Below are 16,303 nucleotides of genomic sequence, written 5' to 3' on the forward strand. Positions count from 1 at the left end.
TGCCCTTCCAGGGGCACCTGGCACTTGGTGTGAGTTGATCCTGAAGTTACAGCTTCAGTTGCTTCCAATTTAGAACTGGTTGTACTGTTAGAATCAAGTCTCTCGGTGTATCATCTTAAGTATTTGAAGATTACAACTGAGAGCTGAATTTTCTGTGTTGCCAGAGCATGGTGCCAGACTGATCAAGTTGAGAAGGAACTCAACACTTAATTACCTTTTAAATTGGAACTAATTGGCCTGTTCGTACTTTTTTTGGAGTAATGAGAACTACAGTTGGAACTTTGTGGCTTTTTTTAGCCATCAGAACCTTGTGCATAACTGCAATGTTGTGTATGCTTTTATGTATGAATGTTTTATGTTGCATATTATCATAACTTCCCTCTTTCTCTCCTGGCTATATTATTAGGTTGACTTATTTTGGATTCCTGAGATTCTGTAAAGCTTTTTGGTTTTTTTTTAAGGACCGCTTTAGAATGGAGGTTGCAGGCAATATCGGGGGAGCAGTAGTTCAAACAGTTCTTTGCTCACTTGAAGGTCTGAAACTGGGGCTACTGCCGTTCAGATAATTACTTACAGCATGGCTGATTAAATTCAGTGGAATCTATTTTGGAGAAAAGCAATGTCTGTCTTAGTGATGCCTCATGAAATTATCGTGTAGGCTGGTGAAAGATACTTTATTTAAATGTTTAGCTAGGGATACATATGAACAAAGTTTTGAGTTTCAAGTTATGTGCTAACTAGATTTTTGTGGAAACCTCTTTAGTGTGAAAGCTATTGTTTATAAATCATAGAGAAACTGTGATGAACTAAATAATTGGAATCTACATGTTGCCAAACTATTAAAAGAATGAAAATATAAAAGTTATTTACATGAAAGTGCTTCAATTTGATACCCAGAGAAGTGATTCTGTTTGCCACTTAAAACAAAGAAACCACCAAACTTCGGGGGGATAAAACCCTGTTCTACTTGTCAGTTCAGGAGAGCCATTAAGGAGTCTCAGTCACTTTCTGCTCTTGTTTTGGAGAATGCTTAAGTAGAATTAATTAAAATTGATGCATAAAATTCACTTTTTGCTGACTGTCTAGAGGTGAGCAATTTTTAAAGATTTAATGATTCATTCTGGGTGTTAACCCCCAGCAAACAATTGAAAATAAAGTGGCAGATGTGCCTGTGTACACCGGTTAGAAGGTAGTGTAACTATCATAGAGCTTGCTTGAGCGAAACTTGACTGTGTGGCAGTAATGATTCTTCAGTATTCTTAAAAACAAAACCTTTTAAAATGTAGAAATAATTTTTTTGGAGGCTTGTTTAAAAATGTCAAAATCTTCCTTTGCATTAAGGCTGCACGATGTGACTGTTGTAAGTCTCAAGGAACTCTCAAAGAGAAAGTGCAGTGGCGTGGTGAAATGAAACACTTTTGTGACCAGCACTGCTTGCTCCGTTTCTACTGTCAACAAAACGAACCAAATCTGGCAACCCAAAAAGGACCCGAGAACTTACACTATGGTATGTGCTGCTTTATGGATGCTAAATGGCAAACAAGATGCTTCCTTTAAATGAAAAATTTAAAGCTGCATGAATTATTTATTTGTTGTAATAAACTGTGTTAGAGATTACCCTTTTTTATTTTAGCATCAGAGGCATCATTGAGCTGCTTGCTATTTTTTATCTTAGCTCTTTATTTTATTGCTTTTTCAAGAACTGAAACGTTGTCAGGTAATCAAACAGTTTTGTAATTGCTTTTTAAGAAGCATCTTTTTAGGTTAAGTGTAATTTTACTGTTGTATTATCATGGGGACAGAAAATGTTTTCCTCTCGTCGTGCTCTGGTTTGTCATTACTTGCTCTGTGGAAACACTTATTTTCAAAATGTGTTTTGATCACAGAGAGCATACAAATGCACCAGGAATGAAAAAAGAAATAAATTGAATTAAGAGGAAATAAATGAAATGGAACTAAATGGGAATGGAATTAAATTATCTATATAAGAGGAATACATTGCTTTATTTTTGTTGGCAATAGGTACCATGTAAATTTGCTGATGGGGCTGAATGCATGTTTACGTGGTTTAAATGGCAAGTGAGGCAAAGTTCAAATAAATCAGCTTTTTAATTAATGCAATTGTAGCAATGCAACTTCTTTCTACAGCCATTTTCATATTTGAACATTTCGGTGTTTACTTTTTTGAATGAGGCTGTATTCACATCTGGATGGAGCATTGATGAGCATTTGTCTTTGTGTAGTGGTGAGGTGCCTGTGAATGAGAAGTCTCCCATGCAGCTCTTGCCTGTGATACAGTACTAATCACTGCTGTTAATTTGATGTTATCCTGATGATAGAAGTTGTCTGAGTTGCTTAACTGAAATTTGCTTTGATTCTGAAAAAGGGAAAAAATTTTCTAAAAATGTTTTCTTATATTTTTAGATCAGGGCTGTCAAACCCCCCGAACAAAAATAACAGTAAGTATATATATTTAACATACATATAATACAATCAGATGTATTTAAAATGTGAGATCCTGATGGCTTAAACGATGCTATTAAAAAAAAGTTATTATATTTGCATGATACTAAGCTAAATTTATGGAGGCTTTTAGTCTTTTTCACATCACTAGTTGAAATTACATTTTTAAATATTCATATTTTGTCTTTTCAGTGTCTTCTGGACACTTTGGAAAACCAAAATATCAGCCATGTATTTTACATCTGTAGTGCATGGAAGTGTTGCTTAAAACTTGATTCACAACTATGCGTATCTTAAACACACCTAATCAGTCTAAATATGTGAATATGGAGTGTGGAAAGGGAATAGAGTTTCACTGGTCAGTTAGAATATTAAGGTTGTATCTCAGCTATGAAAGGCTGAAAATAAAGCTTCAGAACTTAAATTATAATTCCCAAGAGCAGAATAATTGGTGCTCAAGGTCTGATTGACTTTGCTGCAGGTGATAGAGTAGGGAAGCATAACCTTTTGCAGGATCACTGTCTGGGAGGGTGGGAATCATCAGTGGAGCAGCGGCCTTCGTTTTTGCGTTTCAGTTTTTATCAGCTTGTCAGAAGTATTATTAATAATAATTTTTTTCAGTTAGTTTAGTGTATTTTGTTTGAAACTCAGTTTATCAGATGGAAGATCTTGGAACTGCCTGTATTTCCATGAAAAAATGGACTAGTTTCTTTAATGCAGATAGGCTGCTATAAGTTGAATTTTAGATTTAAGTGGAAGTACTTTGATGGCATTATAAAACAGATTAATGAAAGACAAAACAAGATTGCTTAGGTAACTAGAGACACAAGACAAGCTAAACTGTCTTGTTACAAACATCTAGTATTTAATGATGTTAATTCATTCCCTAAATTTTTAAAGAGCATATAAAAGCTATGTGTGATACAGTAATTTTTTTTTTTATTTTAGAAAATGTACACCTGTTAAATAAAGCCTGCTGCTGTTCTTGTGACTTGACTTCCCTTCCATGTTTAAAAGGATATGTGGGGCTAGTCTTACTGCATATGACCAAATAAGTGACAGTCGTGCTGCGTAAATCAGGTTCTAAAACAGGTGCTAGGTGACAAAAAACATGTCTGGACCGAGATGTGGGGTTTTTTACTCGTTGACTGTAAGGATGCAGTTTGAGCATTATGGGATATTCCCAAGTATTTGTTGTCACTATTGTAGAGCCAGCAGGGGGAGCTCGAAGCTCATACTTAAGGATTAAAAAATCGGACATATTTTCAGAAACGCTTTTTTTTAAAAAAAAATAAAAAATGCAATCTTTGGATTATAGCATAGTTCAGGGAGGTTAGACTTTGAGCCAGGAATTTGTTATGCTACTTATAGTGAATTCTTTTTACAGCTAAAATTAATTTTGAAGTTATAAAACAGCTTAAATTGCAATTCCATTTAAACAAGAATATAAAAAAATAATATCTTAAACTTTAAAAAAAAAATAAATGAAAATGAGCCAGAAGTTGTCAAAGTGCTAGGCCTGACAGCAAGATACAACTATGTTACATTCCTGGTAGCTACAGCTCGTTACTAGAAATGTAGAGTAGCTTGCAATTAAATAATAATAGTTGGTGCTGGTGTTTTATGCTGTTGTGAGCTTCCTCTTCAGTATCTCATATGAAAAGTATCAACTGATACATTAAATCAAGAACATTGTGTTGGAATCAGTGTAGTGTAGCAGCACATTGTCTTATTTGCTTGTCTGTAGGGCTCAGCACCACCACCTTCTCCAACACCTAACAGAGAAATGAAGAACAAGGCAGTTCTCTGCAAGCCTTTGACAATGACGAAAGCCACATACTGTAAACCTCATATGCAGACGAAGTCTTGTCAGACAGGTAACTCTTGAACTGTACTGGAACTACTAATTTCTTCATCGCAGATTTTTTTTTTCAACTGTCACTGCCTTGGAACACACGGCAAATATTCTAATTTTTTTTCCCTAAACTGCAGGTGTAAAATATATTTAAGTACCTGGCAGTGTTTGCCTTTTTCTTTTTTCTTTTAATAGAAGATGATTGGAAAAAAGAGTATGTCCCAGTGCCTATTCCTGTACCTGTCTATGTTCCGGTGCCTATGAATATGTATAGTCAAAATGTTCCTGTTCCTACGACGCTTCCTGTTCCTGTAAGTGAGACTTCAGCTTCATGTTTACATCGGCATCCATTCACATGCTTGTGTGGGACCACTTTGTATTCTTGACTGTTCTCATTCTGTTCCATCTAAAGGGTTGCAGGGTGCTGCAGCCCTGTTCAGTGGGAAGGCATTAGAAGTGTGACAGTGGCACTTAAGTACTAAAATTGAGGAAATAATCTGCCTGCTTTCAGTGTGAAAATCTTGTGCTGCTGAGATTTTTAGGAACAATTCTGAGTGATGCTTTTGAGTTTGCTCAATAAGCATTAAATAGCAAGATTTGTTCTGGTAAACGGGAAACTGAAAGATTGTCTTGGGAAGGGATGGTAGAGGGGGATAAACAGAAGGAAGAAAAGTAAAAAAAAAGAAACTTGTGCCAGCAAAAGAAAGTAAATTAAATTTGTTAGCACTTAAGTGCCAAATCTCATCCAAATGGTGGAAAAAACCTTGAATTCCTAAAATTCTGTGTTCTACCAGCAAGCCACTAAAATAGGATGTTGACTTGTCCAAACTGTTAGTCTGAAGTTATAGTCAGGCAGGTTTGAATTTCCAAAGTCCCTTCTGTTCTTATTTTGACCCACTGTATTTTGTCATGCTTAACTTTATCCTTTCCTGCTTTCACTTGTGTTATCAATAATTTATATTGAATTTTTTAACGTGTGAACATTCTTTTGTTAGCCCACACTGAAGGAATATGGTTCTCTGTATTAACAGTGTCTTTTAGAAGAGGGATGTAGAGTTTGTTGACTGCTGTTGATGCTTTTTTCTTTTTTAATTATCTCTTCTTCCCTGTCTGCATAGGTGCCAGTTCCAGTTTTTTTACCCACTACTCTGGATAGCAGTGAGCAAATCCTTGCAGCAATAGAAGAGCTGAGGGGAAAAGTCCCCTCAAATCCTCTGGAAACTGAGCTACTGAACTTGTCAGAGATGGCACCTGAACATGATGGAAAAACTGAAGCTTCTGATGTGACCAGTGAGTTTCCTGCTGAGTTCTTGATTTTTTGGAGCGTTGAGGTGTATGTGTGGGTGTGAATCAAGAGAGGAGCTGTTTGGTTTTTTTTTTATTTTACTGAAAGATTCTGGTTGGTACCGTGCCGTAATTGAGTTGTTAATAAGTGGAAATCTTAATTATTTAAATATTGTAAAAGATAATTTTAGCGCATTTGAAATACAGAAAACTCTCCGAAGTATGTTGCGTGGCTTTGGTGTGCTGTACCAGACCTTTGTCTTTAAAAACACAGGCATTCCCTTTGCTTGGGCCAGCTCCATGGCTGATGACAGGCACTCATCCAGGATCACAAACACATTTTCTTCCCAGCATAACTCAAAACAAACCAAAACCACTGTGTTTATCCTCCCAGAAAAACTCAACTCAGAAGTTTAGGGAAAGTGATCTCTGTAGCTGTGGCTTACAGGTGTGAACCCAACTTCTCTGTACAGAGGTCTCATCCCTTTGTAGTAATGCATTACTAGGCACGTTTTTTGTCAGGTATGGGGAAGCATGGACTGTTAAAACTAAGAGAAACATAAATTGCACAAGTGGAACTGTGATCAACAAAACCAGGTGACCTGGTGAAGCTTTTGCTCTTGATTGATCCTGACCTGCAAGGATCATCTCTTTCTAGATAGCAATGCTTCAGCTGATACATCATTTGAGTTGTGATGCTGAAATGGCTTGTCATCCAACCAGGTCACCTAAAAGGACAGAACTGTCTGAGACAGCTTTACAGCTGAAGATCAAAAAATCCTGCACATCTGTAATGCTGTTTTTGCAGTGCACTTACCTCTGCCCCTCTTCCCCGTCTCTGCCTGCCAAAATCCTCAAGTCTCTTCTGTATCTTCCCAGGAGAATTTGCCTTCTCTTCCAAAAACTAGATTTTTGTTCTTTTTTTTTTTTTTTAAGCTCTTTCTAAATGTGTCTCAAAGGATGCTGATAAATGACACGAACTTACACTTTGAGCCTGGTGTATAGGAGGCTAGTGGTGCTGCAGTTCCAGGAGCCACATCCTCTTCCACACTGTTGCCATTCCCCCACTAAAGCTGGGCTTTTCTGGTAGTGTTACAAGGTTGCCATTAGCAGTTCCTTGTTCTCTTTTGGTTAAGTACAAGCTAGCTAAATGAGTAGATTTATGGGATCAGAGCTTGCTCATTTGCAGAGAACTGAATTTGGAGAAATCTGTCTTTGCCAGATGTTGGAAAGAGGTCAAGCTTTTGATTCCCTCTGCCTGCCTTGTTTACTTTTGTAGGATCTCTTTCACAGACTTGAAAGTCTGTTCTGTTGCAGGCAGAATCGTGTAGAAAAATAACCAACACATGGATTGCATGTGTTGGTTAAAATAACAAGAGTTTTGTGGTGGGTTTTTTTTGTTTTGTTTTAAACAGGTGTAATAGTAGAGTCGGATCTTCTGAACTCAGAAACAGAGGCACGGACAAGCTTGCCTGATGTTCCATATGAGCCAGACCTTGATATTGAAATAGACTTTCCAAGAGGTATTTTTTCTGTCATTTTAATAAATATTGTGAAGTAGACATTGTGGGTAACTATTGTACCTTGTTTCATCATCCTTTCAGAGGAGCTTTATTTGATTGCAAGATCCACCTGACTGTTAAGTAAAGCTTTGCAATGTCTTTGCAAGACTGGAGGCTCCTGAATTAGTTCCTCCATCGTTTAAAATACAGTATTTGAAACAGAATTCAAAGAAAAAGGGGAGTTAACCTTTCACAGATGAACTTGACTGCACCACTTGGTTTTGGATGTGGATTTAACAAAGCTATTTTGAAGGCTCAAAGGCTCGGATGGCATGTAACAGTAACGAATGCATTCTTCGGTCACTAGGTATTTCCATGGAAAGTGGTGTTTTAGAGCAGAAATGGCGAAAGGGCAAATTTCCCACTCAGGTTTGTTAGAAAATTGTAAGCTGGTGTGCTGCACATCATTGGTGTCGCCTTTTAGTATCTTGTTAATGTTTGTACCTGTATTTGAAAAAGGTAGCCTTATTTGAATTAGCAGGAACATCAATACTTTGAGATCTTTCTTGAAAGAAGGTCTTGGGTTTATGTATTACAATTTCTACCGCTCTATCGAATGCAGGCAACAGTGACTCTTTCCTTATACCATGTTCTAATCAATCCAAGATCTGAGAAAGCTCCTGGCTGTAGCTAGTGTCTGCGTCAACATAGCTTCTCTTGGACATGTATCTCTCATACCTCCCCTGAATAGCTTCTCTAGCTGATGTTGAAAGGCTCCTTTTGCCTTGTGCTGTGGATATCTGCACTAGATGCCCAGACTGGGTTTCCCAGTTTGCTGTATGTCTGATTTAAAGGCCAAGTCTAGGACTTAGTCTGACCTTAGTCTTAGGGAGTTTATTAGCCAGATGTATACTAGACTTTTAACTTTCTATATAAGTGAGGCTCAATACATGAGGAAAAAAAAAGCCATGGAAGAAAAAAAAAAGTTGAATACTAAATAATAGCAGTTTGTAATAGATATTAATTGCACTGAAGCGCTTCCAAGTTACGATTCTTTGTGGTAGCAGGAGAAGGACTGGTGTTTAGTCTGAGGCGGATCTCTCAAAACTTTGCACGCGAGTGCTGTTTATTTCCTCTGGGCCGGTTTGAATGGTGTCTTTAGTAAGGTGGTGAAGTCAGCCAGTTAGAAGAGCATTCAGTTTTGAATGAAGACATTGTTTGATGGCTAAATGAGGGATGAACCATCTTGAGTAAAGTAAATAAAGGTGAAACTTGCAACATTAAATCCATTCATGTGTTGTCTCGTTCCACTGTGTTGCCTGAAAGTTTTTAACCAAGTATAAAGTGCTATATAAAATACAAAACATGAGTAGAAATTATGGAAATAAATGAACAAAAGTGCCTGTAGTAAGTTAATGTGTATTTTTTCCACTTATTTCTCTCTATAATAGTTCATTCTCACTACAACTTCAACTTCTTAATACTGAAGACTGCCTAGGCAGGAAAAATTGTTTAAAGTCCGTAGTAAGAAATGCTGCCATCAAGACTTGAGATAGTGCTTGGAAATGTTGAGCATTGTGTCCTTTACAGTTTGTTTAGAAGTAAACATTTTGATAGCTTTGCCTTACTTTCAAAAGAATAGCTTTATTTCCTCTTACTGAAATCCGATCTTTGGTGATGTTTATAGATGTGCTTTTGTGGACCCCTTATGTTAATGAACACTGATACAGTTCATTGGGGTTTTTTTTCCAAGTCAATATTATTCAAAAGATGTTTAGAAGTAAGTTTCTGTTAATGTATTTTCAGCAACTGAGGAGCTTGATACAGAAAATGAGTTTTTGTTACCTCCCGTTTTTGGGGAAGAATATGAGGAACAGCCAAGGCCTCGGTCTAAAAAGAAGGTAATTTTGTCATGCTAATAAAAAAAATTTAAAAACCCCACAAAATTTAAGAGGGCAATAATATGCTGGGGTTTCGGGTTTTAGTGTTCATACTGATCTAAAATGTGTTACTGCCTATTCATACCTGATACCCTATCTTTATGATATAAGTTGATACGTTTCAAATAATAAAGTTATTTCAGTCCTGTCTGTTGCAGTTAACTGTTTGGTTAAATAGGAGTGTCATTTCTAAATTGTGATCCCATTTTTGCTTCACATTGTAGAACTGTTGACGTGATGTGCTAGTGTGTATATAATTTGTGTATTCTTAGTAATGCGTTTCTCTCTTCTGGTTTGAACAAAACAGTCTTGGTTTAATTTGATAGTAAAATGGAAGAATGTTTGCATTACCATGGCTTATAGTGGGAACTGTAGCATCTCCTGTATAAAATAGTTTAAACCCCCCACTTTTTTAGTTGCTTGTGATTTTCCCAGATACTATTTTCAGTCAAAAAACTTATTTTAGATATTGCAAATAAATAAGCCATTCTCTTTTATTTAGAAGGAAGCTAACAAGAAATAAAGTTTCTGGTGCCTGGCACAAAGTAGAAACAGTTTTGTTGCAGTAACTACAGCGGGTATCATAGCTTTAAAAAAAGACCCATCCAACTTCTAAGAAAAAATATATCTTTCTGGTTTTAAACTTGGAGTCTAAACTGTTGGTATTATCCACTGGACATTATCCACATGTCCACTCCTGGACATACTTTAACTTGGGACCAGTGCTGGGTTTTTCATTGATGGCTTCAGTTGAACCTAAATGTTGACTTTCTGACACAGATTTGAGCAATTGTATCTTTCTGCACATTAACACAATGAAATCCTATAAATACACTGAATTATTTGGTGCATCATGTGGTTGTTGCTTAATATGATGTAACCAACGCAGCAGCTCCATTATCAAAAATTATTCTGTCTGCATTAGGAACCAGTGTTAAAGGTGAATTAGAAACATTTGTCAGCTTAAGTGAACACTGTCCTTAGAAGTATGTTCAACACAGAAACTACCTACTGAATGAAGCGTGTGTTTCTTTGCACTGAACATTTTGTAATTTGGCATGCAGCTTGCTTATTCTGCCCGGCTTCTGTGTTATTGCTGCCAGTGGTGTTAACCACTGTGTTTCCATGGCAGGGGGTGAAGAGGAAAGCAGTGTCAGAATACCAGTCTCACGATGACAGCTCTGAAAACTCGGAGTGTAGTTTTCCATTCAAATATACGTATGGTGTAAATGCATGGAAGCACTGGGTAAAGTCTCGGTATTTAGACGAAGAGCTTCCAGAATTAGAGGAACTGAAATCAAGTAAGTATTTCCAAAAATCTGGCATCCCAATTCTTACTTGGTAGGGAGAATTGTTGTACTTGTCTGATTTTCAGCTGGAATTTCTAATGTAAGTTTTCACATGTGCCTAATGTTCCCACAATGACTGGGATTATTTTACCACAGAGTTGCCAAACTCTTTGTTTTGTTTCGTTTCGGTTTGTCTGGGGTTTTTATGTTGTTTAACTACTATTCCCTACTTAGTTCAGTGTGCTGGGTCTCATGCTTCTCATGCAAGCCAGGACAGCACCCTTCTGCCTCTTCTGACTTTCTAGGACCGTTTTGATTATTTTGTTTGTTTGTATCCTGTTTTTCCTCATATTTTAACTTGCCTTGGAGTTCACAGCTTTTCTGGACTTCTAAATTGCAAGGGAGGGGCATCCTATTCTTCTGTTCTTTGTGCTGGAAAGAGAGCATCTGAGGCTGGCATTATCTGGCTGTGGAGCTCTGGCACGAGGTGGCCTTTGCTCCTGTGGAGCTTCACTGCTCTTTCTGCAGTGCTCCTCTGTGTGTACATTGGCACCGTGAGGGAAAAGGGGATTGCTGGATTGCTGCTACTCCTGCTGTTCTTCAGCTCCCACATGCGTCTTAGAACCTTTGCATTACACTGTTGGATCTTTGGAAACTGCCATTTCCCCTGAAGGTCTCCCTCTACAGCACTGTCTTCGCTTCGGAGTCTTGGGCCACTTCTGCACTCAGCTTTTTCAGAGAAGTGCATGTCAGCATGACAGTGCGTTCGTCAGTGGTGATAACTGCATTTGGTTAACTAGACTTTACTCTGGTAGCCTTGTTTATTTTAATACAGACCTAGTGCTTCAAGTACTTGGTGCTTTTAGACTTGTTCATTGGTTAGTGGAGAGGACAACAAGCCAGTTTCCCACTTTCCAGTCCAAAAATACCCCATCCTACCCTCACCATGTAATCATTCTGTTGTGTAATGTAGCATTTTTTCTCTATTTTACAGTAAAGTCTGTGAAATTAAAGGAAGATCTATTATCACATACTTCAGCTGAGTTAAACTATGGTTTGACACATTTTGTCAATGAAATTCGAAGGCCAAATGGAGAGAACTATGCACCTGACAGCATCTATTATCTGTGTCTTGGGATTCAGGAGGTTAGTAGAGGCTGGGAAGCAGACCTACTGATTTGACTAACCCATTTCAGTGGAAGAATGGAGATAATGTGGATTTATTGGCTAGGAGCTATTCTTAATATAATGGCTATGATCTGGAACACAGAGAGGCTGCTGTGTAAATCACATTGTAGAAAGCTGTCTGTATAGAAAATGGGATTGCAGACCCATCATGAAAACTCAAATGCAAACTGGTATGCTGTAATAATTTTAAGCTTCTTGCTGGGTTAAAGCAAGGAATTTGCAGTTTAAAATGACAGGTTTTCTGAATGCTGTGCTTCATTTTGGTTGCTAAAGATGGCTTAATGTAAAAACAGAATGAAACAAGGCATGATCTGTAAATGTTTTACTAATTCAGATACTTAGCACATAGTGGAAATGAGCTATTTGAAGTGTCTTTTTGGCAGAGTAATGTACTGAATATTGCAGATTGTGGGCAGTCAGGCTTTACTTTGTGGAGTGCAGGAAACTCTGCTACATCGACTGTCTTAGACATACACCCTGCCGGCAAATTGTAATTACATTGTATTTCAAAGATAAAGGGAGTCAATTTAGGGGTATCATTTGTGAAGGCAATAACGTATCACTAGATAATTAGAAAAGCTATTCTGCAACTTACCTTTTAAGCAGAGTGTGTCTTTTAATTTTTGGTACATAAGGCAAATCATAGATAAAATAAGCAGTGTTCAGAGCTGAGAACACAACATTTCATTCATGCTAAAAGGCATTAAAAATTGCATATGATGTGGAAAGCAAGCTGCTCACAGGCTTTGCAGTCCTGCTTAAAGTGCTTCATACTTAAGGCAGAGAATCAATTAACAATTTTTTTTTAATCAAAATATTTTTAAAATAAATAGTACCTATACTAATTTTTCCATATCCCGAGTATCCAAAATTAGGGAGTTACTTGATACCTTTACCTCATGACTGAAATTTGAGCGGCGACCATTTATTGTTTGGCGTTTTAGTCAATATTGCTACAAGGCATGTTTCAAATTCAACTAGCTTTCTGCTTCTGCACTTGCATGACAAACTGTGTCTCTGTATCTTTCTGTCGAATTGGAAATACTCTTATTAAGCTGATAAACAATACACAGTGTGAGGTACGTGTTTATAAAATGGAATTAAATTAATATTTTCTCTTTTTTCACCTTTCTCTTTGTGCCTTTGACATAGTCTGTTTTGTCTACTGTGAAAACTAGTTATTTTTACAACTTTTGTTTTTTTCTAGCGCATCATAACCAAAGTTTGTGTAGCACAACACAATATTCACGTGCCCTAATACACATACACAACACTGGAACATTAGAGGAATAACTTGCAGTTGTTTCACTGTAATTTATGCTTATACTTAGTGTCCAGTATTTAATTCAGGCGATGTTAACAGCCCCATTTATTCAGCCCAGTTGTGCCACTGCTATTCAGACTGGTAGGAAGATGTGCCCTGTTCTGAGGAGTTTGCATTTCACAAGGGCGGGCAGTGAGGGAGGGACAGAAACATGCAAGCATGTGAGCTGTCAAGGGTTGCAGCCAGCATCTGTGCGCGGATGGCAAATTGTATGATGTATATGCCTACGCGTTACCCTTCTCAAAGAAACAGGTTTAAACCAGTTAATGGTACACTAAATGCAACACAGTTGTTGCAGTGTGCAACAAAAGTCCGTTGCCTTCTGGTATTTTCTTAGTACTTCTTTCCATCTTGACAACCCTGACGTGGGTACTCTCCTGAAAGAGAATAAATTGTCTGCTACTGCATAAAAGGTATTGGCTCTGTTTAACTCAAAGGGGCTCAGAGGAGTTTAAATGATGCCATTTAAGGTTAAAGTTGTGCCAAAGTTCATCAATATTTTGCTGACTTAGAGTAAGTTTCTCTTTGAAGGAAGAGAATGCGGAAGCCCTAGGTTAGAAAAAGAGCACTTTCCCTCTCCGCCAGAATTACTGCACTTGCTGTGGCCCAGTACGGGCTCAGGCTGGAGCTTTTCCTCATGGCAGTAACACGGTTTGAGCGCAGGGGAGGTGCTCAGGAGTCTTAAATCTCCAGTTGGCTTTTTGACTTCGTAAAATAACTTTTTCTTAAGGGAAGCACTTGGAAAATCTATTCCAGCAAACTGGTCCCTGAGTCAAATGATACATTTTCTCAGTTCAGGTTCGTTTGCAGCTGAAATTGTTCTGCTTCGGGCCAGAAATGGTTCAGTAATGGTTTTGGTAACTTTGAAGTACTGATCCTGAAAAAACAGCACACTTAAAATGAAAAAGGTTGTTGCATGGTCAGGTGGGCATCTAGTGGAGAGGATTCCTCTGGCAGAAGGCGTTAGCCTGCCTTGCTCCCCTGCTGCATCGTGGCCTTCGTTCTTTGTCCCAGTACAGATTGGGAGGGTTTGGTGGGTTTTGGGTTTTTTTGTTCGTTCCCCGTTCCCACCCACCCCCACCCACCCATAATAATGGGGTTGTCTGGGCAAAATTCAGGCTGATGGAGCTTGGCAGATGTTTGCCTGAAGGTGTCTGTGGTTTCCACAGAACTCATCTCAGGTGGCAACAACTAAGGCTGATCCTGGGTCCGCTAGTGTCTGTAGAGAGCAGAGCACAATGTTATGGTGTGGTAAAGAAGGTTTGTGGATGCATGTTAGGTGTTGTGTGCCAGGGAAGACTGCAACATGTCATCGTTCTTTTGTAGATTCTGCAGTGCTAATGGTCCAGGATGCTTCACAGGTTTCTGCTGGGGATGTTGAGGTTTAGCCAAACACTTATTCTGAACCAGGAAACGGAAATATTTTCAGCTGAGTTCTCACAAGCTTGTGTGGGAATTACTTTTGAACCAAATTTCAGTCTTAATTTCAGTTCCACTGCCAGCATTCAGTGTCTTTAATGCAAACCAGAGAAAAAGAAAATTCATAGAGGAAAAATGTGCCAGGTAACAGAGAGGCAAACCTAGTGAAGCTTTTAGTGAGTTGTATTGTCTGGTTTAGAATTGCTTTATGAAAATCAAAACTGAGGTATGTAGAAGCAAGCACATCTTGGGGAATATTGTGCTTTGAAGAGTTAGTTAAACTTATATATATTTATCTAAATGAAGATGTGTTGGAGACTTGTAGGAAAGGTATTTACTCGTTTTTCCTTATTATAAAACTAAATGCAAAGATAAGAAAGTCAAGGTATGCTGAACAGCCTAGTATAAACAAGTGCTGTGTTTAATGTTACTTCAACTACGTGTACAGAAACAGATGCCATTTCCAGAAGTGAGTACATTTTTTGTCTGTCATTTTTATTGTATTCACTAACAACAGGCTTGTTCATGCACAGATAACACTGAAGCGGAAAATTTAAGGAGCCAGTCCTCCGTTTCTTACAAGTGTCTCCAGAGAGGATAGCATCAAATACTAGTGTATCCCTCAGCCATTAATTCTTGGTAAAGGTTCAAAAGAGTTTCTGTAAGATCAAGCGGGTTAGGATAATTTGATTGTAGAATAGGCGGGTGCCTTGCACCATCCTATCATTTTTCTTGCACTGCTGTATATCATTACCACAAATACACAGGAGTGGTTTTTTGCTTTCACTTGTGTGTTGAAGGTGCTTTTGTCAGTGTCCAGAGTTCCCGTTTAAAGTGGCAGATTGTTGCTAAATGGTTGGGTTTTTTTCATTGAAGATCTAGGTGGAGGAAGAGATAAATTAGTTATGGATTTGGGGTTTGTGGGTTTTGGTTGGTTGTTTTGTTGGTTTTTTTTTTTTAATAACTCCCTATTCACTGACTCAGTGTTGCACTTAGGAAATTTTAGAGAACAATGGTCAAGTTGTAATTAATTTTTTATTTATATTCAGTCAGACATTTACAACATATATTATATTGGAGGTAACTTTTAACTGCTAAATATTGGAAAAGTGTCATTGCTTTATTTTTATAGCTAACTGTGTGTGTTTTTTTTACAAAAGTGCAAGCATTGCACTGAAGAACCACCTTATAGCACAGGAACTGTTTTAATCTGGAATTGTAAATATTGTCTCTCTCTCTTTTCTGTAGTATTTATATGGAAGTAATCGAAAAGACAACATATTTATTGATCCAATCTACCAGACGTTTGAACAGGAATTAAATAAAATCCTTAGAAGCTGGCAACCAAGCATACTTCCAGATGGTAATTTTCTTTTTGGTCATGTATGTTTTTCATCTCTTAATAGTTCTGTATTCTTAAGCATGTAGATATATACAAACATTTTATGCATTGCAATAGTATTTGATTAAAAATCATAAAGATACCATCTAAGAGTTCATTTAAGACTGCACATGTTCTTACTGTCCTGTTTCTTGGTAATCCATGCTGCAAGAGTTGAGTCTGCCACTGCCTGTTAAGCTTAAATTGACTATCTATTTTTAGGAAAGAAAGTTAGGATAAACAGCTGCTCTTTGACCTGTACTTTAAACCTGAGCAGAATTTACTTTTTTTCCAATTCCTTTCCCAAATGGGAAGCAGGTAGGCAGGCAGGTGCTGGGCTGTGTGTGGGTAGGGCTAAAGAGTTGTGTATTTTAGCCTTTCTTAGCTGGTTGGGAGGACTCTCTTCTATGGAGCTTCTGCTCAGAAGGATCATTAGTTCATGGAGAAAACAGGAATTTTCCCCAGCAGATCAATGTCGGTGCTGAACTGCAGGATCCACTGTTCTTCCATCTTCCTCACAATTCTCTTTACAGGCCATGTCCTGAACAGCCCCTTTCCTCTCTCTCCTTGGCACTGTCTTTTCTCTGTATAGCTCTAGAGCGCCTTTGTATAGGGTCCTCCCTATACCCTGATATGGTCCAGAAGCGCTTTCCAAGTG

General features: G+C 37.9%; 1 protein-coding gene across 16 annotated transcripts in view; it reads left to right on the forward strand.

The window, feature by feature from the left end:
• The window catches only part of ZMYM2 (zinc finger MYM-type containing 2), a 117,421-nt gene that overhangs the window by 95,847 nt on the left and 5,271 nt on the right, over window positions 1–16,303 (forward strand). For 14 of the 16 annotated variants that reach the window (XM_080377221.1, XM_080377223.1, XM_080377222.1 and 11 more), the window contains 10 exons: window positions 1,342–1,507; window positions 2,425–2,459; window positions 4,211–4,340; window positions 4,514–4,629; window positions 5,437–5,608; window positions 7,018–7,125; window positions 8,911–9,005; window positions 10,177–10,345; window positions 11,328–11,479; window positions 15,513–15,627. In XM_080377221.1, coding sequence (XP_080233347.1) covers window positions 1,342–1,507; window positions 2,425–2,459; window positions 4,211–4,340; window positions 4,514–4,629; window positions 5,437–5,608; window positions 7,018–7,125; window positions 8,911–9,005; window positions 10,177–10,345; window positions 11,328–11,479; window positions 15,513–15,627 — 1,258 coding nt within the window. The remainder of the gene's footprint in view (window positions 1–1,341; window positions 1,508–2,424; window positions 2,460–4,210; window positions 4,341–4,513; window positions 4,630–5,436; window positions 5,609–7,017; window positions 7,126–8,910; window positions 9,006–10,176; window positions 10,346–11,327; window positions 11,480–15,512; window positions 15,628–16,303) is intronic. The other 2 variants (XM_080377224.1, XR_013926348.1) reach the window with 2 other exon arrangements.

Source organism: Falco punctatus (assembly GCF_963210335.1).
Source record: "Falco punctatus genome assembly, chromosome: 2".
In the NCBI taxonomy this organism is placed as follows: Eukaryota; Metazoa; Chordata; class Aves; order Falconiformes; family Falconidae; genus Falco; species Falco punctatus.